Genomic DNA, 24,492 nt, shown 5'->3' with positions numbered 1-24,492 from the left:
GTGCTTAGTTATTGTTGCCCCTTCTTACATACCCATGGAAATGCTGATTGCCATTTTGGGGTCAGTCAGCAATTTTTCTCCAGGCCAGATTGGCAAGGGATCCTGGAGGTTTTTGCCATCTTATGGGCATGGAGCAGGGGTCACTGGGGATGTATGTATGTGGGGGAGGTATTTGCAAATTTCCTGCATTGTTCAGGGGGTTGGACTACATGACCCCAGAGATATCCCTTCCAGCTCTATGATTTTATTATTCACAGCTGCCTGCTGGTGACTAACCATATTAGACTTATAACTGATAGAACTGCTCTCTGCTATGCTTGACATGTCAGGGGTGGCCAACGGTGGCTCTCCAGATGTTTTTTTGCCTACAACTCCATGCTGGCTGGGGCTGATGGGAGTTTCAGGCAAAAAACATCTGGAGAGCTACCGTTGGCCACCCTTGACTTATGTGGATTATACAAAGGAAAAAAGGTATACAGTTGTACACTTTTTAGTAAAGCAATAATATTTTAATTATTTATACTTCTTTATAAAGTGTCTTAACTCTTGGTAAAATAATGGAAGAAGTATTGGGATAAGAAAGCATCTAGAACTGATTGTCTTTATATAAAGAACAGACACAATAAATAAGTTGTTCATCAACATATTTATGGCACTTCTTCAATGCCCTGAGCCTGCTTCTGCAGTGAGGGTGGGATATACCGTAAATAAAATAAGTAAAAATAAATAAATTATTTAGAAACTAAGTAAACTGAGTAGCAATGTATTTGTAAACTAAGGAACTGAGCCAGCTGGGCTGGGAGAAAGAACCCAGGAACAATACTCACTCTGAGCTGGAAAGGCTTCTGAGCAAAAATTATACTTCATGAGTTACTGATATTAAATTTCTGAGCTACTGCATACATTAGTTTGTTCTGGGGCCATTTTTCCTGAGCTAAGAAAAAATGTGTGAGATGCAGGCTAAAAAACTGTGAGCTAACTAAGCTTAGAGCAGGCCCATAGCCATGGGGGGTGTGGGTTACAGCCACCCCATTCAACCCCCCTTAAAGCCCTGTTATCCCTCCATTGGGCCAAGACCCCAGGCAAGCACTACCCACCCCCCTCCTGCTGATCGGTGTGTAAAATGCTGCTTCAGCAGCTGCCCCCTCCCCTTCTGCGGCTCTACACCCTTCCACCTGCCCCACCCCCTACGGCACCTCCTCCTCCCTCCTTCACACTTTAAAGGCCCAGGGAAGAGGTGGTGAAGTGCTGGTCCGAGCTCTTTAAAAGCAGCTGTGTCTTTAAACAGATCCCGGTGGCTCAGAAGGCAGCCACCCCTCAGTCTCAGCACTCTGGTCAGTTTTGCACCTTCCCTTGCCAATTTCACCCTGGTCAGAGTCTTGGGCAACAGTGGAAGCTGAAGCCTGGGGCCACCGGGCCTCTCTCTCATTCTCAGGTCTGAAGAGAAACCCCTCTCCCCTGGGGCTCCATGCCCCAAACTGATCTCTTGACTTATCCATACCCTCTGGCGCGCTCACGATCAGTGCTGGGGGTGGGTGCTGCTGCCCCCAGCGCTGATCGTGAGCGCGCCAGAGGGCATAGGAGCCAATCAGCCAGCCTTCTGTGCTGGTTTTCCCGCTCATCAGCTGATTGGCGGCATGGGGGGGGTCAGTGACAAATTGCTAATTACTGGGTAGCATTAACTGAAATTGCTTTCAGGCTACGGTTGTGGATTAGGGAAACTGAGGCAGAAAGAGAGGTTTGGGGAAGAGACTCTCAGGGACTTACCAGAACAATCCCACTCCTGTGCTGATAAGACTTCTGCTGTTGTGGAGAGGGAGAGTCTTGAGGTCAGGGAGCATCAGTGTTGAGGAGTAGGGGTGCTTTCCCTTAGAAGGGATCCCTTTCTTGGGCAATAGACTGATGTCCTCTCATACCAAGGATACTATTGGGGGACTGAGGTGAGCAGTGGGTAATTCAGTCATTAGAAATATAGAGAGTGGGCTCTGTGACAAATTGTTTTGACCACATGGTAACTTGCCTGCCTGTCTTGTTAGGTTGATAGAGAATGCTGGAGAAGAGTCAGCAATCATGGTGCACATTGGCATCAATGATGTTAGGAAATGTAGTTGTGTGGTCCTGGAGAAAAAATTAGGTTACTAGGGAGAAAGTTAAAGGCCAGGACCTCAAAACATTCTCAAAAGTGAAGAAGAAGAAGAAGAGGAGATTGGATCTATAACCTGTCCTTTACTACTCAAAGTACTATCAGAGCAGCTTACAATCTCCTTTCCCTTTCTCTCCCCATAAGAACATAAGAGAAGCCATGCTGGATCAGGCCAACGGCCCATCAAGTCCAACACTCTGTGTCACACAGTGGCAAAAATGTTATATACACACATACACTGTGGCTAATAGCCACTGATGGACCTGTGCTCCATATTTTTATCTAAACCCCTCTTGAAGGTGGCTATACTTGTGGGCGCCACCACCTCCTGTGAACACTGCTATGTTCACTGAGCATGTCAGTAGCCCATGCTTCCTGCCTATGGTTTCTTTTCTAACTTAAGCTTGAACTACTGCTTGCTACATAGATACTCCCATCAATACTAAAAAGACGGCTACAGGACTGGTGGGAGTCCCAAAGTAGATGCAAAGCCCAGCAGCCTCTAGGTGGGAGCATTGGAAGTTACTTGTATCCAGCTATGTTCAAGCATTGATCACAGCCTGAGGTGATGTTGGAGCAATGTGGTGGCACAGCAGGGTAAAGTAGGTTGTGCCAACTATGTAGTATTGGCACTGGGAAACTAATATTCTGTAATTATATCTAGATCTGGATTTCCCACATTGGAAAATAATGTGCTATTGGCAGATGTTACCAAGGTATTTGTAAAAGAAGTTGCTAGTTATACCTTTTATTCTTTATGAGTACAAGAATCAAAGACTTTTCAGAAAAAGCTATAGAGAGGAATTGACATGCACACTGTAGAAAACGAGGTCTTATAAAAAGCTTTTGGCTCTTTATAAAATTGCTGCTTTCAGTAATTTTGTGTACCATTGAAATGTGGCTTTAGATTGAACTTGCCTTTTCTTTTTAAAAGCTTTTTCTCAGCTTATTTGAGGGACCTAATGTTTTGTTTCCCACCAGCAGGGTATTTTACAAATGCCTTGAATTATTTATTCAAAGTAAAATGGAAGTTAGGAATAAAGAATACAAGGAGGTTTCCATCGCCACTGGGTATTTACAAAGACGGGTTTAAAGAAAAAAGTGTAAATAAGACTCTCATCTTACAGGCTTGTCTTCCCTATTGCCCTAGAACGGTGGAGCCAAATTAATTAGTAAGAATGCTAATTTTCAGTCCGCCTTCTCCATCATAGCAGTGAGATATCGAAAGAAGTAAATGAGTATAAGTTTGCCAATGATAATTGACAAACACTGATAACAGGATATGACCCTTCAGGTGATGGTGTATTCCATGCAGCTGTGACAGAGACATTTATACTGAATTTTTGGGCTTTGAAAGGTTAGAAGAGTCAAATGCAAAAGCTAAGCAGACTTTCCCCCCCATTCAAATCAGTCTGAATAATTAACTATGTAAATCTGCTTCAATTTTCATTGTCATTCAGTGTTGATTTTATTTTTTAATCAGTTTTAATTCAATTAATTGATTTTTTGTATGTGTATGATGAAACCAAGCATAAGAAGAAACTTATGAAAGCTGCTGGACTGGAGTTTTTTGTTTGTTGCTATTACTTTGCTAATGCTCCAGATCATTGTCAAATAAGAAAACATGATAATCCTTTGAAGCAAGAGGAGACTTATTTCTGTGATTATTTCTTGCCAGTCACATTTTAAAAAATCTACCAGCCACATTGCCAGCCACATTTTAAAAAATCTACTCTATACTTAGGGTTATAGAAATGAGGAAAAGTGAAAAGGTTACTGACTTATATGTAATGCTAGGAGCAAAGAGAAGGAGCTATGGAGATAATTAGGCTTGAATCCATTATTATCTCTGTGTGTTTTGGGTTTTCCCCCCAAGTCTCTGAAGATTGTACTTCAAATAGTTCAGGCATTCCTAGAGTCTCATAGTCTGTAGCTCAGTAGATAAGTCAAAATTGAAAAGGCTAATGAACATGAACATATGAAGCTGCCTTATACTGAATCAGACCCTTGTTCCATCAAAGTCAGTATTGTCTATTCAGACTGGCAGGAGGAACTGAAGCTGGACTCCAAGAGCCTTTCCAGATTATCTATATGTACAATTGCTTATCCATTTTTATACATACAGTTCAGATGTTTTCCCTTAAGCCTGTGGTTCTCTTGCTAGAAAATAATATTTTACTGGCACTGAATTGCTATATTTTGTATTGAAGTGTATGGTCCCTACTGTTACATCCATCTCTGTTTTGACTACACATGACTTGGAGCTGTGGGTGCCTTTTCCAAAACATTTTGTGACATTTTATTTACTTATCATAATGCTTCAAAGGATTGGTATTTCTTTATCATTCGACTGACGGAGTTCATATGTTTTAAAGGCAAGTGTTAATAAACCCCATAGCATTGCTGTGCTGTCATGGTGGAGAGCTTTCATATGACTTTCTGCTCTACCTTTCAAAACTAGAATGCTGTTTTGAGGCATGTCCAAATAATGTCTCTAAACACTTTCCATGTTTTCCCATGCTTTGCTCAGATCTTTTGCAAAACTGATTTGGTTTGAATATAAATCCAAATCCAATGTCGTCTTTCTGTAAAGATTTCAGTCCTTATGCATACCTTGTGAATGGGAAAGTGTGCTTTTGTGAAAGTTTTGACCACACTGGTGCTATTTTTCTTGTCTCAGTAACTTGAAGACCCCTCCCTGCACCATTGGAGGGCTTCCACACCTTTAAATTAGTGATAACTGTAGTGATATAGAAATTACCAATTTTTAAAAAGCCAAAAGAAAAAGGCTCCCTGTGGCATGGGGCGGGGGATGATGACCACAGGAATCTGAGAAGAGAATGTGCTGAAGACTGCCACATGGACACTGTTGCCACTGCAAATGCCTCTGCACAGCAGCAGTAGCTAGGCTACTGTATGGTCAGGAACTCCATTGCCTCCAAACTCGAAAACCTGCCAACAGGTCACTCAGATCGCATCATGTCCATGCGCCTCCCACTTCAAAACAAGCAGCACGCAACACTCTTCAGTGTGTATGCCCCAACCCTTCAAGCAGGTCCTGCAGAAAAGAACAAGTTCTATGCTGATCTACACAACCTCGTACGGAAGACCCCTACAGAGGACAAGGTGATCATCCTTGGCGACTTCAATGCCAGAGTAGGTAAAGACTTGGAAGCCTGGAAAGGAGTACTTGGCAAACACAGCATTGGCAACTGCAATGACAACGGGCGCCTCCTGCTAGAATTCTGCATGGAGCACCAGCTCACCATCACCAACACTATCTTCCAGCAGAAGAACAGTCTGAAGACAACCTGGATGCACCCACGGTCCAAGCACTGGCACCTTATCGACTACATTCTGGTGCGCCAGAGAGACCTTCGAGAAGTCTTACACACCCGAGTAATGCCCAGTGCAGAATGTCATACGGATCATCGTCTTGTACGCTGCAATCTCCGTCTTCACTTTAAACCCACACCCAGGAGAGGAGGTATCCCTCGGAGGAAGTTTCAGGTTGGCAGTCTCCAGTCAGTCGAAGTTAAAGCTGCCTTCCAGGCAAAACTCCAGTCAAGAATTGAGGACCCCAGTTGCCCCACAGACCCTTCTCCAGAAGCACTCTGGGAACACCTAAAAACTACCGTCCTGCAGATCTCTGAAGAAGTCCTCGGGTTCTCCACAAGGAAGAACAAGGACTGGTTTGATGAGAACAATCACGAGATCCAAGATTTACTGGCGAAGAAGAGATCTGCCTACCAAGCACATCTTGCTCAGCCCTCCTGTCCTGGGAAAAAAGCAACCTTTCGCGCTGTATGTGGCAACCTCCAGTGCAAGCTTCGAGACATTCAGAACGAGTGGTGGACCAAGCTTGCTGAGAGAACCCAGCTGTGTGCAGACACTGGTGATTTAAGAGGGTTCTACGAAGCCCTGAAGGCAGTATATGGTCCATCATATCAGACTCAGAGTCCCTTGCGTAGTGCAGACAGCCAAGTGCTCCTCACAGACAAGGCATCCATATTGAACCGGTGGTCGGAGTATTTTCAGGTTCTCTTCAGTGCCAACCGCGTAGTTCAAGATTCAGCAATTCACCTCACCCTACTTCAACCAGTGAAAACAGAGTTGGATGAGATCCCCACTCTAGAAGAGACTGTTAAAGCCATCAAGCAACTGAAAAGTGGCAAGGCAGCAGGAGTTGATGGAATTCCACCAGAGATCTGGAAGCATGGGGGCACAGTACTACATAGCTCACTTCACAAAGTACTTGTCACCTGCTGGGAACAAGGCAAATTACCACAGGACTTTCGCGATGCAATCATCATCACCCTATACAAGAACAAAGGGGAAAAGTCAGACTGCTCCAACTACCGGGGGATAACCCTGCTCTCCATCGCAGGCAAAATCCTTGCCAGAATACTCCTGAACAGACTGGTGCCCGCCATTGCAGAAGAACTCCTCCCAGAGAGCCAGTGCGGCTTCAGAGCTAACAGGAGCACCACCGACATGGTATTTGTTCTCAGGCAGCTCCAAGAGAAATGCAAGGAACAGAACAAGGCTCTGTATGTGACTTTTGTCGACCTTACCAAAGCTTTCGATACCCTTAGCAGGAAAAGCCTGTGGCAAATCTTGGAACGTTTAGGATGTCCCCCAAGGTTCCTCAGCATGATCATCCAGCTACACGAAGACCAGCGAGGCCAAGTCAGACACTGCAACGACCTCTCGGAGACCTTCCCAATAGGCACAGGTGTAAAGCAAGGCTGCGTTCTCGCGCCAACTCTCTTTACGATCTTCTTTAGCATGATGCTTCAAAGAGCCGCAGTAGATCTAGATGATGACGATGGTGTCTACATCCGCTATCGCACCGATGGCAGCCTGTTCAACCTGAGGCGACTAAAGGCCCACTCCAAGACAATGGAAAAACTCATCCGAGAGCTACTGTTTGCTGATGATGCTGCACTCGTCTCCCACTCGGTATCAGCTCTGCAGCATATGATGTCCTGCTTTGCAGAGGCTGCCAAGCTATTCGGCCTAGAAGTTAGTCTGAAGAAGACAGAAGTTCTCCACCAGCCTGCACCCCAGGAAGATTATCACCCTCCCTGCATCACTGTGGGTGAATCAGTTCTGAAGACAGTCCAGCAGTTCAGCTACCTGGGGTGCATCATCTCCTCAGATGCTAAGATCGACAAGGACATTGACAACAGGCTGGCAAAGGCAAACCGTGCCTTTGGCCGACTGCACAAAAGAGTGTGGAGCAACAAGCATCTGAAAAAAGGCACAAAGATCAATGTTTACAAAGCGGTTGTGATGACAACCCTCATCTACGGCTCCGAATCGTGGGTTTTATACCGTCATCACCTGCGACTCCTTGAGCGCTTTCATCAGCGCTGCCTTCGCACCATCCTCAACATCCACTGGAGTGACTTTGTGACCAACACTGAAGTTCTCAAGCGGGCGGAGGTTACCAGCATCGAGGCACTGCTGTTGAAGACGCAGCTGCGCTGGGCAGGGCATATTTCTAGGATGGAAAACCACCGCCTTCCCAAGATTGCCCTGTATGGCGAACTCTCCACCGGCCATCGAAATAGAGGGGCACCAAAGAAGAGGTACAAGGACTCCTTGAAGAAATCCCTTGGCACCTGTCGCATCAACCATCACCAGTGGTCTGACCTAGCCTCAGATCGCAAAGCATGGAGGCACACCATCCACCAGGCTGTCTCTTCCTTTGAGAACGCACGCATAGCTGGTCTTGAGGACAAAAGGAGATTGAGGAAGAATCGCACTGCTACAGCACCAACCCTAAATCAGACTTTTCCCTGCAGCCACTGTGGCCGGACCTGCCTGTCCCGCATTGGTCTTGTCAGCCACCAGCGAGCCTGCAGCAGACGTGGACTATTGCACCCTTCTTAAATCTTCGTTCGTGAAGCCAAGCCGAGAGAGAGAGTGTATGGTTGGAGCCTTAGTGATGTACAAAAAGGAGGGCATAACTTACAACCAATGCAAGAAAATGTAAAAAACAAAAAAAATGGACATAAATCTATGAAAGATAAACTTATTGTTATAAATCCAATTTACTGTTATAAGTAAGTGGTTGTGCCAAGCTGTGCAATCACTTTTACATCTCTCACAGGTCTTGGGCATTACTTAGGACTCTCCCCCGGTAGGTTCCATGACCATCTGCTCCACAGCACAGTCATTGATAATGTCTAGAAACTCAGTTTCTTTCTCCTGACTTGAACACATACTGACCCATTCAATGTGTGGATAGTTAAAATACCTACTGTGACACAGTTATTTTATCTAGCCTCTATCTTTAATTCTTTCATCTATCTTTTGATCTGGTGGGCAATAAACTCCCAGAGTTATGCTTCCTTTTGGGCCCACTATTTCAACCCATAGCATTTCCAGAAGCTAATCTAATTCTCTTATCTTCTCAATCTTACTGGACTGTATACCCTCTCTGCCATACAGAGCCAGTCCACCTCCAACCCTTTCCCCCCATCCTTCCAATATAATTTATATCCAGGAATCACCATGTCCCACTGATTTCTCTAATCACACCAAGTTTCTGAAATGTCCAGAATGTCTATGTTTTCCTTCAACACTAAGCATTCCAACTTCCTGATTTTACCTTGGCTGCTTCTAGCATTTGTATATAAACATCTATAATTTTCCAGGCATGTTAGGCCCACAGCCTTCCTCCAGTTGCCTTGAGACCTTTCCAGGCAGTCCATATTGTTTGTCACCATCTCAGTGGATAACTCTAATCCACTGCCCTGTAGAAAAGTAACAGCTATACAGCATTCACTCTAAGATGAGTTAGTGTGAGCTTCCTCACAATTTTTCCCCCTCCAGCTCACACATTTTTGTCTTAGCTCAGGAAAGATGGCCCCTTAGCAGACTAATTTATGCAGTAGCTGAATTGCTCGCTCACAACTTTAATGCTAGTAGCTCATGAAGTAGAATTTTTGCTCACAAGACTCCACAGTTTAGAGAGAGCTTTGCAGCTTACCCTTCATCTCTTTGAGATGAGCTATCCTGAACCAGAGACATTTCATCTCCTGTCAGCTTTCCCCCAAGATTCCATTTAAAAACTTCTCTACCACCTTTTTGATTTTAAGCGTCAGCAGTCTGGTTCTTTCTCGGGACAAGTGAAGGCCATCTCTTTTGTACAGTTCCCGCTTGTTACAAAAAGCATCTCAGTGCCTAATGAACTTGAACTCTTCTTCCCTACATCTTCATCTAATCCATGCATTGAGACTTCTAATTTGTGCCTGTCTCTTCAGCTCTGTGCGCAGCCACTTTTAACTTCAAAAGGGATATATTCTCTGAGATGAGGGGGAAGTGAAGAGGAAACTGAAAGGAAAGGTAAAAAGGGTCAGAACCCTTGGGGAAGCTTGGAGACTATTTAAAACTACAATCCTAGAAGCTCAGATAAAATACATACCGCAAGTTAGGAAAGGCACAAATAGGCATAGAAAGAGGCCTTCATGTTTAACAAACAAAGTAATGGAAGCTGTAAAAGGTAAGAAGGATTCCTTTAAGTGGTGCAAAGTTAGTCCAAGTGAGGTTAATTAAAGGGAACCCAGGCTGTGGCAAATAAAATGCAAGTCTGTGATCAGGCAGGCAAAAAGGGACTATGAGGCGCATATTGCAAAAAACATAAAGACTAACAATAATTCCTTTAAAGGATGAACGAAGAGTAAAAGGATAGGGAAATGTGTGAGAAGTTGAATGCATTTTTTGCCTCCATCTTCACTGTGGAAGATGAGAAGTGCTTGCCCACTCCAGAGAAGTTGATTTCAGGAGGGGTATTGAAAGACCTGAGCCATATTGAGGTGATAAGAGAGGAGGTCCTATGACTGATAGACAATTTAAAAACTGATAAATCACCTAGCCCGGATGGCATACATCCAAGAGTTCTGAAAGAACTCACAGTTGAACTCGTGGATCTCCTGACAAAAATATGTAATCTTTCATTAAAATCTGCCTCCATTTCTGAGGACTGAAAGGTAGCTAATGTCACCTCCATCTTTAAAAAGGGTTCCAGAGGAGATCCAGGAAATTACACGCCAAGTCAGTCTGCTGTCAATACCAAGTAAATTGGTGGAAACTGTTATTAAAGAAAGAATTCGTAGACTAGACACACTGATGAACAAAAGTTATTGAGGAAGACTCAACATGGGTTCTGTAAGGGAAGATCTTGTCTCACTAACCTGTTACATTTCTTTGAAAGGGTGAAAGAGTCTCTCTATCGGAGACCCTATAGATATTGTTTACCTTGACTTTCAGAAAGCTTTTGATAAAGTTCCTCATCAAAGGCTCCTTAGTAAGCTGGAGAGTCATGGAGTAAAAGGACAAGTTCTTTTGTGGATCAAAAACTACCTAATTAATAGAAAGCCAGAGAATGAGTATAAATGGGTGATTTTCACAATGGAGGGTGGTAAGCTGTGGGGTACCGCAGGGCTCAGTAATGGGTCCATTGTTTTTTAACTTGTTCATTAATGATTTGGAGTTGGGAGTAAGCAGTGAAGTGGTTAAGTTTGCAGATGACACTAAATTGTTCAGGGTGGTGAGAATCAGGGAGAATTGTGAGGCACTCCAAAGGGATCTGTCAAGGCTGGGCGAGTAGGCGTCAATATGGCAAATGAGGTTCACCGTGACCAAGTGCAAAGCAATGCACATTGGGGCCAAAAATCATAAATACACATTGATGGGATCCAAACTGGCAGAGACTGACCAAGAGAGAGATCTTGGAGTCATGGCAGATAACTCACTGAAAATGTTGAGGCAGTGTGCGACTGCAATAAAAAAGGCCAACACTATTCTGGGGATTATTATGAAGGAAACTGAAAACAAAGCAGCCAGTATCATAATGCCCCTGTATAAATCAATGGTGAGGCTGCATTTGCAATACTGTGAATAATTATAATCACCACACCTCAAAAAAGATATTACAGTACTGGAAAACGTGCAGAAATGGGCAATTAGAATAATTAAAGGGTTGGAACACTTTCCCTATGAAGAAAGGTTAAAGCATTAGGGTTTGTAAAATCTTTCGGGCTTAAGTGCCGTGTTCTACTGGAGAAAGTTTTTCTTCCAGACGTTTCGTTCTCGGCTGCGGAGAACATCCTCAGTGGCGTTGCAGCCGGAGCAGGCGCTCTGACCTTCTTGGCTGCTGTGCATTGAGTGAGGCCAGGGCTGCTGGAGAGCTGCTATTTCTAGTCTGGAGGGGGTGTGGTGAAAGGGCAATAGGTTTGTGGATGTGCCCATTGTTTGGTGGGGCTTCCTAGAAGGGTAGTGATAAGGAAACTGGCTGTTGAATGTGACCATTGTTCTGTGTTAATTGCTGGGAGGGTTGGAAGGGGTGTGAAGATAAGGAAGATGGTTGTTGACTGTGCTGATTGAATGTACTGGTTGTTCTGTGAATTTTTGCAATTTATAGACTGTAGGGTGTTTTGTAGAGCTGGATACCAAGATTGGTGGATGGAAATGCCTTTTTCCTTTCTATTAAAGTTGTGCTGGTGTTTGTAAATCTCAATAGCTTCTCTGTTCAGGCGGGTATGATAATGTGAGGCCGTAGAAAGGACTTCAGTTCTTTCAAAGTGGATGACGTGGTCTCCTTCTTGAAGTGCATGTTCAACTACAGCTGATTTTTCTGGCTGAAACAAACGACAGTGTCTCTTGTGTTCGGTGAGGCGGGTGTTGATACTGCGTTGGGTAGTGCCAATGTAGACTGCACCACAGGAACAGGGTATTTTGTAGACTCCAGGGGTTGAAAGTGGATCTCTCATATCTTTGGCCGAGCCCAGCATGTGGCGGATCTATTGTGTGGGTTTGAAGACTATTTCAACATTGTGGCGTTTGAGAATTTTGCCAATGCGGTCGGTGACAGATTTTATGTAGGGCAGGAAGGCTGTACCTACATTTGTGTGTGGCTCGGGATTTGGTGTGGATGGTCTCTTAGGATGGAGGGCTCTTCTAATTTCTTTTAGGGAGTATCCATTGGCCTGCAGTGACTGGTTGAGGTGGTGTAGTTCCTGCTGGAGTTGGCTTGGTTCACAGATGCGTGATGCTCGATGGATGAGGGTTTTTACAACTGTACGTTTTTGGCGAGGATGATGATTGGAATTCTTATTTAGATAGCGGTCGGTGTGGGTGGGTTTCCTGAATACAGTGTGGCTGAGTTTTCCATCATCTTTCCTGGTAATGAGGATGTCAAGAAAGGCAAGTTGACCATTGTTTTCTTTCTCCACGGTAAACTGGATACGAGGATGGACTGAATTCAGATGAAGGAGAAAGTTATTCAAAGCAGCCTCTCCATGACTCCAGATGGCAAAACATCATCCACATATCAGAGCCAGCAACGTGGTTTTAGGAGGGCAGATCTTAGTGCTGTATCTTCGAAAGTTTCCATGTAAAAGTTAGTGATGACAGGGCTAAGGGGGCTTCCCATGGCAACTCCATCGATCTGTTCATAAAAGTTATTGTTCCATTGGAAATGGGTAGCGGTGAGCACATGGTGGAATAGGGCAGTGATGTCATCAGGAAAGATGTGTTGTAGTTGAACAAGGGTTTCTTTGATGGGAACCATAGTGAACAACGAGACGACATTGAAGCTTACTAAACGATCGCTGGGTTGGAGTTTTAGGGGTTTGATTTTTTCCAGTCACTGCAGGCCAATGGATACAACAGATCCTCCACATGCTGCGCTTGGCCAGGGATATGAGAGATCCACTTTCAACCCCTGGAGTCTACAAAATACCCTGCTCCTGTGGTGCAGTCTACATTGGCACTACCCAACGCGGTATCAACACACGCCTCACCAAACACAAGAGACACTGTCGTTTGTTTCAGCCAGAAAAATCAGCTGTAGCTGAACATGCACTTCAAGAAGGAGACCACATCATCCACTTTGAAAGAACTGAAGTCCTTTCTACGGCCTCACATTATCATACCCGCCTGAACAAAGAAGCTATGGAGATTTACAAACACCAGCACAACTTTAACAGAAAGGAAGAAGGCATTTCCATCCACCAATCTTGGTATCCAGCTCTACAAAACACCCTACAGTCTATAAATTGCAGAAATTCACAGAACAACCAGTACATTCCACAGAACAATCAGCACAGTCAACAACCATCTTCCTTATCTTCACACCCCTTCCAACCCTCCCAGCAATTAACACAGAACAATGGTCACATTCAACAGCCAGTTTCCTTATCACTACCCTTCTAGGAAGCCCCACCAAACAATGGGCACATCCACAAACCTATTGCCCTTTCACCACACCCCCTCCAGCCTAGAAATAGCAGCTCTCCAGCAGCCCTGGCCTCACTCAATGCACAGCAGCCAAGAAGGTCAGAGCGCCTGCTCCGGCTGCAACGCCACTGAGGATGTTCTCCGCAGCTGAGAACGAAACGTCTGGAAGAAAAACTTTTTCCAGTAGAACACGGCACTTGAGCCCGAAAGATTCTACAAACCCTAATGATGTTACCAGCCATGAAAACCTGAAATCTTTGATAAAGGTTAAAGCGCTTGGGGTTCTTTAGCTTGGAGAAACATCGAATGAGGGTGACATGATAGAGGTTTACAGGATGCATGGGATTGAGAAGGTAGAGAAAGAAGTCCTTTTCTTCCTTTCTCACAATACAAGAACTCATGGGCACTTGCTGAAATTGCTGAGCAGTCGGGTTAGAACAGATAAAAGGAAGTACTTGACTGAAAGAATGATTAACACATGGAATTCACTGCCACAGGAGGTGGTGGCAGCTACATGCATAGCCAGGTTCAAGAGGGGATTGGATAAACATGGAGCAGAGGTCCATCAGTGGATATTACCCACAGGATATAGATGGAAGTCTGTCTGAGCAAGTGATGCTCTATATTCTTGGTGCTTGGGGGGGTGGGGTCAGCAGTGTTAGGGCTTCTAGTGTCCTGGGCCCACTGGTAGACCTCCTGAGACAGTATGCTGATGACACCCAGCTCTATCTGCTTATGGACGGCCGGCCCGCCTGCGTCCCAGAAAATCTGGACCGGGCGTTACAGGCAGTGGCTAGGTGGCTTAGGCTGAGTGGGCTGAAGCTGAACCCGGCGAAGACAGAGGTCCTTTGCTTAGGTCGCTGCGGCCCGGGAAGGGAACTCCCCCTGCCAGTTTTTGACGGCGCTCCATTAACAGCGTCGGGCAGGGTTAAGAGCCTGGGGGTGCTGTTGGAGCCTTCATTGACGATGGAGGCTCAGATAGCAGCCACTGCCAAGTCCGCTTTTTTTCATCTTAGGCGGGCGAGGCAGTTGGCCCCCTTCCTGGAACGTGACGACCTGGCAACAGTGATTCATGCTACGGTCACCTCGAGGCTGGACTACTGTAATGCCCTCTACATGGGGCTACCCCTGTGCCGAACCCGGAAACTGCAGTTGGTGCAGAACGCTGCTGCCCGGCTGTTATTAGGGCTCCCAAGATGGGAGCACATTCGACCGGGGCTCCAGGGTCTGCACTGGCTGCCAGTAATATTCCGAGTCCGGTACAAGGTGTTGGTTATGACCTTTAAAGCCCTATATGGCCTAGGACCTGCCTACCTTAGGGACCGTCTCTTCCCACACGTTCCCCAGAGAGTACTACGTTCAGGTTCACAAAACCTGTTGGTAGTCCCCGGGCCAAAGGAGGCCCGCCTAAAATCCACCAGGGATCGGGCCTACTCAATAACGGCACCTTATTGGTGGAACCAGCTGCCGGAAGAGGTGCGGGCCCTGCGGGATCTAGGGCAATTCCGCAGGGCCTGTAAGACAGTCCTCTTCCGGCAGGCCTATGATATTAACTGACAATGTAAAATATCCTGGATGAAAAAATGTATCTATAGGCCGCCGGTTTTTATTCTATCTTGTTTTTACTAAATTATGATTTAATGGTATTTTAATTGTTTAAACTGAAATTGTTTTAATTATTGTGTTGTAAGCCGCCCTGAGACACCTAGGTGAGAAGGGCGGGGTATAAATCTTAATATAAATAAATAAAAATAAATAAATAAATATTGTTTGTCTGGATGGGTCACTGGCCTGATCCAACATGAATTCTCTTATGTTCTTAAATGCCCCCCAGCAGTTTTACCTTTCAGAAGGCTGCCACAGAGATGCTCCTTTGTTCTCCTATAGTGTTTTACTTGTAAAAATACTAGGTTTCAATTCCATGGAGGGAAAACAGCTAAAAAGAGGAAGACTATTCGGAACAGAAACCAGCCAAATGGGAAACAGTTAAGCTCATCTATATATATGTCACTCTTCAAGACTTTGAAGAAAACTTTAATAAGAGTTTCTTACCTGCATGTGTACATAACATAATTTGTCACTATACAGATTTTATTGACATTAGGATCACATCTAGGTTTCCACCAGCTTTTGGGGACACCAAGGCTGATGCTGTCTGTTGCTGTTTCCAGTGCCAGCATGTTACATGCATTTTCATGTACTGTGTAGGTTGCTTTTCAATATTCAGTAAGTCATCCTTGTTCAATGCAATAGGGCTGTGTTAGTTGATATATGGGGGATACATGATTCATAAGTAATTTAAACAACAGATTGGTGTTCCATCCTGTGCCTATCAATAATGGGAAACACCAACGTACACTTTCTTATTTCTTCTTGGGAGTGTTATTCTTGATGTGGTTGGCCTCCCCTGCCAGCACTGTCACCTGTGCTACAAAATGGAATAATATCTGCCATCTCCTTGGGTTAACATCTTATCATGATGTGAGACAGCCAGGCTGGACAATAGGTGATGATATGGAAAATTTTCTGAGTGCTGTTGAGTTGTTTGTTTATAAAATGTTTTTATTGTATTTTATTGTTTTATCATGTTGTACTCTGCTCTGAGCCCTATGAGGAATTTGCGGCATAGAAATATACTAAAATAAGATAAAGAATAAATATATCCCAGTTGGTATTCTGCCAGCTGAAAACAGCCAGACAATATATATGAATTAATTTGTCTTCATCAAACAAATCCTTATGTGTTGTTGTTCAGTCGCACAGTCGAGTCCGACTCTTTGTGACCCCATGAACAAAGTCACGCCAGGCCCTCCTGTCTTCCACCATCCTCCGAAGTCTGCCCAAATTCGTGTTTGTTACATCAGTAACACTGTCCAGCCATCTCATCTTTTGCCGTCCCCTTCTTCTTTTGCCTTCTGTCTTTCCTAGCATCCTGCAGGATCTTCAGGGAGCGCTCCCTTCTCATTTGGTGGCCAAAGTATTTGAGCTTCAGCTTTAGCATTTGACCTTCCAGGGAACAGTCTAGGTTGATTTCCCTTAGGACTGATTTATTTGATCTTCTTGCAGTCCAAGGAACTCTCAAGAGTCTTCTCCAGCACCATATCTCAAAATATGCATGGCTTGTTTAAACAGGTTGTGCTACTCTGTTACTGTGTTACCGTTCTACCCTCATATCATGTAGGGAGGGGACATACTTATTCAAGATTGTTGGCTAAGGTGGAGCAAATTCAGATGAATATTACCTATTGTAAGTGCTGCATGAAAGTCTCTCTCTTGTGGCTAGATCTATCAAGTTGGTAGTACCAACGTTAATCTGTTAAGTGGTTGCTGCATATTTAGTAGTTACTGGTTGTCTGAACCCTCCCTTCATGCTTAATAGGCCTGCAATAGAAGCTTCTATTTAAGTTACAAATTTACTTCAACACAGTAATATAACTAAGGCATTTATGTCTCATAAATACAAATTTAATGCACTAAAATGTATAGTTCCATCACGCACCAAGGCAATTGCCTAGGGCAGGGATGTGGAATTCATTCATTATGAGGGCCGGATCTGACATAAAGACTTGTTGGGCCGGACCATGTGTATCATAAAATGTAATGCCAGGTAGCAGAGATATAAACTTTATAAAGGACACAGACAAACACAATTAAAGGTTTTACATAAAACATGATTAATACATTAGCACTTGTTGGACTTAACGGTGCTTTCTTTGTATCTCTCATATGGGATCCAGGGAGCTGGGCAAAGGAAGCTCTGACTCTTTTCTTCCTTCCTCAGGGGACCAGGAGGGGGAGGAACCTCAGCCAGTGGAAGAGAGGCTTGGCTCAGTAGCTCTGCTGTGCAATTGAGAGAGCCTGGCAAATCAAACTCTCCCTCCCCGCCTTCCTCCTTAAGGGAGGAGCCTCAGCAAATGGAGAAAATAGAGGCTTTGTTCTCTAGCTCTTGTGCAATTGGAGCAAGCCTGGCAAAGCAAACTGTGATACAAAGTGAAGCAAAAGAGAGGGAGAAGGAAGCAGATGACAGCCAGTTACTCAGGGACCTGATAAGAGCCTTCCGGGGGCCTGATTTGGGTACCGGGCTGCATGTTTTACACCCCTGGCCTAGGGAATTGCAGGTAGAAGAGTACCAGCAATTCCTGTTAGTGCTCTACTCACCAGCATGCAATGTCATGTCTGCAATAGCAAACAACAAACCCAGGTGGCAACCCTAGACCTCATGGGTGAGCCACTAGGATCTGCTTACTGGTAAGAGCAGGAGTGGGCCCTGTTCTACCTTCCCAAGGCATAGGATGTGAGGAGAGCAGGTGGCAGGCTCCCATCCTGCAGCCGCAAGGTACAAGCGAGATCAAGGAAGGTGGGCAGTAGGCCCACCTCCCTGGGTTGTAGGAAGAGTGGCAAGGAAATCAAGCGGAAGCTCTTGTGCCAAGGGAGACAAAAATCCTAAGGCTGGCTCTGATTATGCAGCTGCCTTGCATGCACTGATGACTTTAAAAAAATCAGTTGACAATTGACGAGACTGCAATTTTGCAGGTGTTTTCAGGAGCATCTGGACCTAGAAAGGTATAAACTAGAGGCACCAAGAACACAAGCTTCCATTAACATTCCTGTGTAAGGCTGGAGTAACTCTACATTGGATGGCACCAGAGTTCTTTTTCTAGCAGGAGCTCCTTTGCATATTAGGCCACGCCTCCCTGATGTAGCCAGTCATCCTGGAGCTTAGTAGGCCCTGTACTAAGAGCCTTCTAAGCTGTTGGAGGATTGGCTCCATCATGGGGCATGGCCAAATATGCAAAGGAGCTCCCACTAGAAAAAGAGCCCTGGATGGCACTGTCAGTATCATGCCAAGCAGAGTTATACTGAGTCCTTTGTAGTCAACAGGCTTATGGCCAAACTAAATGTTACTGTTTTTAAAGAGTTGGTCTTGGGTTCCCTGGACCCAACTCATGTCCCCTGCTGCAATACAACAGCTGTAAGGAACAGTTTCTTCTTCTCCTTCTCTTTCTCCTCCTTCACCATCACCACCAAAGCAGTTCTGTAGTGGGAAGGAAGGGCTTCCGTACCCCAGGCTGTTTTCCTGTATGAAAACTGCAGGGGGGAGTTATTTTCATGATTTTGCTGCTTGCTGCCAAAACATTGCTTAGTTTAGCTCTTAGATAGGTGTAACTCTGTTTAGGATGGCACTGTAAGTCTTTAAAATTAGGAATTTATTTAATTATTTTCACCCTGGAGGTGGATTTGGAAGATCACTTTCTTGTCCAAATTAATGTTTGTGATCATAGAAAACTGTACTGAATGCAGGGTGATGCTGCAGTTAAAATCTTCTTAATAAATGTAGACAAGGCTGGCACCTTGGCTATGACTGGCATGTACACCTTTAAGTTTTTGGCGTTAGATGAAAACCTTTTTACCTTAGCATTCTGTTGGTTTTATAGTGTTTGTGTTTTTGCCCTGTTCCTCTGTTGTTATTTGGATAGCCTTATCAACTGTTAACTGAATTTGTTTAAACTAATGGTTGTATGTATGCTGCTAAATTGTTTTAATTAACTATTTAACAAATTATTAAGTTGCAATGTGGTTCAATTTTTTTTTTTATGTCACTGACAAAAGTTTATTCCTTGATTTGTTTTTACATATTATAATGTGTGTCTTTCTCATCAGGTGGCAGTGAAAGTCATTGACAAGAAAAGAGCCAAAAAGGATACCTATGTCACCAAGAATCTGAGACGAGAGGGGCAGATCCAACAAATGATACGGCATCCTAATATTGCTCAGCTGCTAGATATCTTGGAAACTGAAAACAGTTACTACCTTGTCATGGAGCTATGCACTGGAGGCAACTTAATGCATAAGATCTATGAGAAAAAAAGACTAGAAGAGCATGAAGCATGCAAATACATTTTGCAGCTAATTCTAGCAGTTGAACATCTACATCGTGCTGGGGTGGTTCACAGGTAATGTTAAAAATCCTATACTTTAGTACTTTATCCATTAGTTCATAATGTGTTAAAAGGCTAATTTGTTTGTTACTGGCTAGAATTTAAGAAGTGTATTGAAGAGCTACCCAGGGCAGATGTGAGTCACCAAACCTTCATTACATGCATTAAAGCATGGATTGCTGCCTTGTCGTGGCGAGAGGGCTTGCGCGGTTCAATGAGGCTGTGGGCTATGCCATGCAGGGTCACCCAAGATGGACAGGCCACAGCTGAGAATCCATACTAAATCTGGAGAAGTAAATGGCAAACCACTCCAGTATCCTTGCCAAGAAAACCCCATGAACAGAACAAAAGGCTGAAAGATATAGTGCTGGAAGATGAGCCCCTCAGGTCAGAAGGTGCCCAATATGCTACTGGGGAAGAGCGTTCAAGTAACCACAGAAAGAGTGAAGTGGCTGGGCCAAAGCCAAAAGGACACTCAGCTGTGGATGTGTCTGATCGTGAAAAAACAGTCGGATGCTGCAAAGAATAATACTGTATTGGAATGTGGAATGTAAGATCTATGAATCAAGGTAAGCTAGATGTGGTCAAACAAGAGATGGCAAGACTGAACATAGACATCTTGGGAATCAGTGAACTAAAATGGACAGGAATGGATGAATTTAACTCAGAGGATTACTACATCTATTATTGTGGGCAAGAGTCCCGTAGAAGAAATGGTGTGGCCTTTATAGTTAACAAGAGAGTAAGGAAGGCAGTAATGGGATACAATCTCAAAAATGACAGAATGATCTCGGTCCGTATCCAAGGCAAACCATTCAATATCACAGTAATCCAAGTCTATGCCCCAACCACTGATGCAGAAGAGGCTGAAGTGGACCAGGTCTATGAAGATCTACAACACCTTCTAGAATTAACACCAAAAAAAGATGTTCTCCTCATCATAGGAGAATGGAATGCCAAAGTAAGAAGTCAAAAGGTGACCGGAACAACTGACAAGTTTGGCCTTGGAGAACAAAATGAAGCCGGGCAAAGGCTAATAGAGTTTTGTCAAGAGAACAAGCTGGTCATAGCGAACACCCTCTTCCAACAACCTAAAAGGCGACTCTGCACGTGGCCATCACCTGATGGGCAACACAGAAATCAGATTGATTATATACTCTGCAGTCAAAGATGGAAAAGCTCCTTACATTCAGCAAACTGGAGCTGACTGCGGCTCAGATCATGAGCTACTTATCGCAAAATTCAGACTTAAACTGAAGAAAACTGGGGAAGCCATTAGGCCATTCGGGTTTGATCTTAATCACATCCCTTATGAATATATAGTGGAGATGAAGAATAGGTGTAAGGAACTAGAGTTGATAGACAGAGTGCCTGAAGAACCATGGACGAGGGGTTTGTGACATTGTACAGAAGGCAGCAATGAGCACCATCTCAAAGAAAAAGAAATGCAAGAAAGCAAAGTGGCTGTCTGATGAGGCTTTACAAATAGCTGAAGAAGGAAGGAAAGCGAAAGGCAAAGGTGAAAAGGAAGGATTCACCCAACTGAATGCGGATTTCCAGAGAACAGCAAGGAGAGATAAGGAGGCCTTCCTGAAGGAACAATGCAAAGCAATAGAGGAAAATAATAGAATGGGAAGGACAAGAGATCTATTCAAGAAAATCGGAGAAATCAAGGGAACGTTTTGTGCAAAGATGGCCATGATAAAGGACAAAAATGGTGGGGACCTAACAGAAGCAGAAGAGATCAGGAAGAGGTGGCAAGAATACACAGAAGAATTATGCAAGAAGGATCTCAATGTCCCGGACAACCATAACAGTGAAATCGATGACCTTGAGCCAGATATCCTGGAGAGTGAAGTCAAATGGGCTTTAGAAAGCATTGCTAACAACAAAGTGAGCGGAAATTACGGTATCCCAGTTGAGCTATTAAAAGTCATAAAAGATGATGCTTTTAAAGTGATGCACACATTATGTCAACAAATTTGGAAAACGCAACAGTGGCCACAGGATTGGAAAAAATCGGTTTATATTCCAATCCCAAAGAAGGGTAATGCCAAGAAATGTTCAAACTATCGCACCATTGCACTCATTTCACATTCCAGCAAGGTCCTGTTAAACACCCTACAAGCTAGGCTTCAGCAGTATGTAGATCGGGAACTACCAGAAGTTCAAGCTGGGTTTCGGAGAGGTAGAGGAACTAGAGATCAAATTGCCAACATTCAATGGATTATGGAGAAAGCACGGGAGTATTAGAAAAATGTCTGTTTCTGCTTCATTGACTACGCTAAACCCTTTGATTGTGTGGATCACAACAAACTGTGGCAAGTCCTTAAAGAGATGGGAGTACCAGACCACCTCACATGTCTCCTGAGAAACCTGTATAAGGGTCAAGAAGCAACTGTCAGAACGGGATATGGAACAACTGATTGGTTTAGAATAGGAAAAGCAGTTCGACAAGGATGTATATTGTCACCCTGTTTATTTAATTTATATGCAGAGTACATCATGCGGAATGCTGGCCTGGAAGAAGCACAAGCTGGAATTAAGATTGCCGGGAAAAACATCAACAACCTCAGATATACTATGACACTACTCTAATGGCAGAAAATTAGCAGGATCTAAAGAACCTTTTCACAGGAAGCTGCCATGGTTTGGTCTCTTTTCTCCTCAGCCAGCTTGCAGTCCTCCTGGCAGCCACTAAGGTGCTATAGTGAGAATACAGAATCTGATAAGAAGTGTGTGGGACTGTTGAAGAAGGATGGCCATTCCTGTGCCATCCATGGCACAGGGGTCTCAGCTTGTGGAGTCTCAGAGCCTATCTATCCTCAAGTCCCTGTAGCTGCAGATGTTTCAAAGTGAAAACCACTCCAAATCCCAGAGGCTTGCCACTTTTCTGGAACATGGGGTTGGTGTCCCACTGGGAAACTGTATTCAGAAGAGTCATGGGTGCCATGTCAGAGAGCCACATATAGCCTTTGAGTCACTGAGTGTCCCTGCATTATTCCTGCCAATCATGTTTTCCCCGTGTTTCTCCAGACTGAAGATACATATCTCTCCATTCAGCATTGCAAACCCAAGTAGAAGCTTTTGATGGCAGTACTGAGCACACAGAGGAACAAAGCCTGCTGAGGTAAAATCAGCATCTGTAAAGGGAAATCCTTCCTCACCAAACTTTTGGAGTTCTTTGAGATGGTTAACCAACATGTATATAAGGTTGATCTAGGTGACATTACGTAATTGGACTCCCAAAAGCAGGGGTCCCCAACCCCCGGGCCGTAGACCGGTACCAGGCCGTGGCCTGTTTGCAATGGGCCGCGCAGCCTTGCTGCCCCCCCACTGCGCCTCCTTTCCATTTTCACTATTTTAAGGGCTGAGGAAGGGGCGGTGAAGTGCCTCCCAGGCTGATCCCCGCCCCACTGATCAGCTGATCGGTCGGGAAAACGGCTGCAGCAGCAGCGAGGGACGCTGCAGTTGCCTCCTTCCCGGGGGAGGGTCGGCCTGGGAGGAGCTTCATGGCCCCTTCCCTGGCCTTAAAATGGTGAAAACCAGAGGGGGAAGGTGGCAAGGCTGTGCGGGGGGAGGGCGAAGGAGAGAGGAGGAAATGGGGGAGGCACTGCGGGGGAGGCCAAATTGGGTGCCGCCACCCTGCCAGCCCTGGGGGCGTGGTTGGTGGGCTGGCCCTGGGGCTGGGCCCAGAGGCCAAAAAGGTTGGGGACCACTGTCCAAAAGGCATTTGACAGTGTACTTCATCAAAGACTTCCCAGTGAATTTTGCGTTTATGGAATAAAAGTACAGATCCTCTGTTGGATTAAAATTGGTTAAACATCAGGAATCAGAGAGTAAGACTAAAAGGACAGCTTTTACAATGGAAAGAAGGAAGAAGTTGGGTTCCACAAGAATCTGTATTGGTACCTGTGCTACTGTGGTACATGCAGCAGGTACAGTGTCCAGAAATAGTGGACTAGAATATTGGAGTCCTAGGTTCAAACCCCCACTGTGCAATGGAAGCTCACTGGGTGATCTTGGGCCAGTCACACAGTCTCAGCCTAATCTATCTCACAGGATTGTTGTGAGGGTGAAATGGAAGAGAGGAAAGCAATGGAAACTGCATTTAGTCAGGTGTGGCATATATAAAGCAAATAATAATTACAATGTTTTTTCATAAAAGATCTGGATTTGGGGGTGAGCAGTTTAGTGGTCAAGTCTGCAGGTTGTACCAATAACACAGGATGGTGAAAACTGAAGCTCCTAGAGCAGGGCTGTCGAACTCATGTGTTATGAAGGCTGGATCTGACATAAATGAGACTTAGTTGGGCCAGGCCACGTGTGTCATAAAATGTAATGCCAGGAAGTAGATACAAACTTCATAAAGGACACAGAGGCACTTTTTTTTTAAAAGGTGTTTTCTTTGTATCTCTGCTTTGGGATCAAGGGAACTGGACAAAGGAAGCTCTGGCTCTTTCCCTCCCTCCTCAGGAGATGAGGAGGGGGAGGAGCCTTAGCCAACAGAAAGAAAAAAGGCTTGGCTCAGTAGTTCTGCTGTGTGACTGAGAGCTTGGCAAAGCAACCTCTCACTTCCCCTTTTCTCCCCAAGGGAGGAGCCTCAGGCAATGGGAAAAGTAGAGACTTTGCTCTGTATCTCCAATGTGATTGAGCAAGCCTGGCAAAGCAAGCTGTGACACAGAAGGAAGCAAAAGAGAGGGAAAAGGAAGCAGACTTGCTCGGGGCCTGATAGGAGCTCTCTGGGGCCTGATCTGGCCCCTGGGACGCATGTTTGACACCCCTATCCTAGTGAATCTTTCCAAACTGGGTGAATGGGCTACAGAGCAGCAAGTGATATTCAGTATAAGTAAATGGAAGGTGATGCCCATTGGAGCAAAAATCCTAACTTTATATATGCTGATGGGGTTTGAACTTTTGCTGACTGAAAAGGAAAGAGATGTTGGGGCTGTGGTAGGTAGCTCAATGAAAAGGTGTAAGATCAATGTGTGGCAGCAGTGAAAAAAGGTAATCTCCATGGTAGAGCAATATTAGGAAAGAGACTGAAAATAAAATTGCCAATATTGTAATGCCTTTGTGTGTAATGCTATGATGCACAGGGTTGCCACTTTCTGGAAAGTCAGGGAAATGGAAATTGTTCTGAAGTGAGGGAAGCTGTGA

The 24,492-nt window shown here is 44.7% G+C and overlaps 1 protein-coding gene across 2 annotated transcripts in view; it reads left to right on the top strand.

The window, feature by feature from the left end:
• Nucleotides 1–24,492, top strand: part of HUNK (hormonally up-regulated Neu-associated kinase) — a 152,388-nt gene that overhangs the window by 28,954 nt on the left and 98,942 nt on the right. For both annotated transcript variants that reach the window (XM_060234337.1, XM_060234338.1), the window contains exon 2: nucleotides 19,055–19,347. In XM_060234337.1, the coding sequence (XP_060090320.1) occupies nucleotides 19,055–19,347 (293 nt within the window). The remainder of the gene's footprint in view (nucleotides 1–19,054; nucleotides 19,348–24,492) is intronic.

The sequence above is a fragment of the Heteronotia binoei genome, chromosome 3, assembly GCF_032191835.1.
Source record: "Heteronotia binoei isolate CCM8104 ecotype False Entrance Well chromosome 3, APGP_CSIRO_Hbin_v1, whole genome shotgun sequence".
In the NCBI taxonomy this organism is placed as follows: domain Eukaryota; kingdom Metazoa; phylum Chordata; class Lepidosauria; order Squamata; family Gekkonidae; genus Heteronotia; species Heteronotia binoei.
This window is presented reverse-complemented; position numbering and strand designations above follow the sequence as displayed.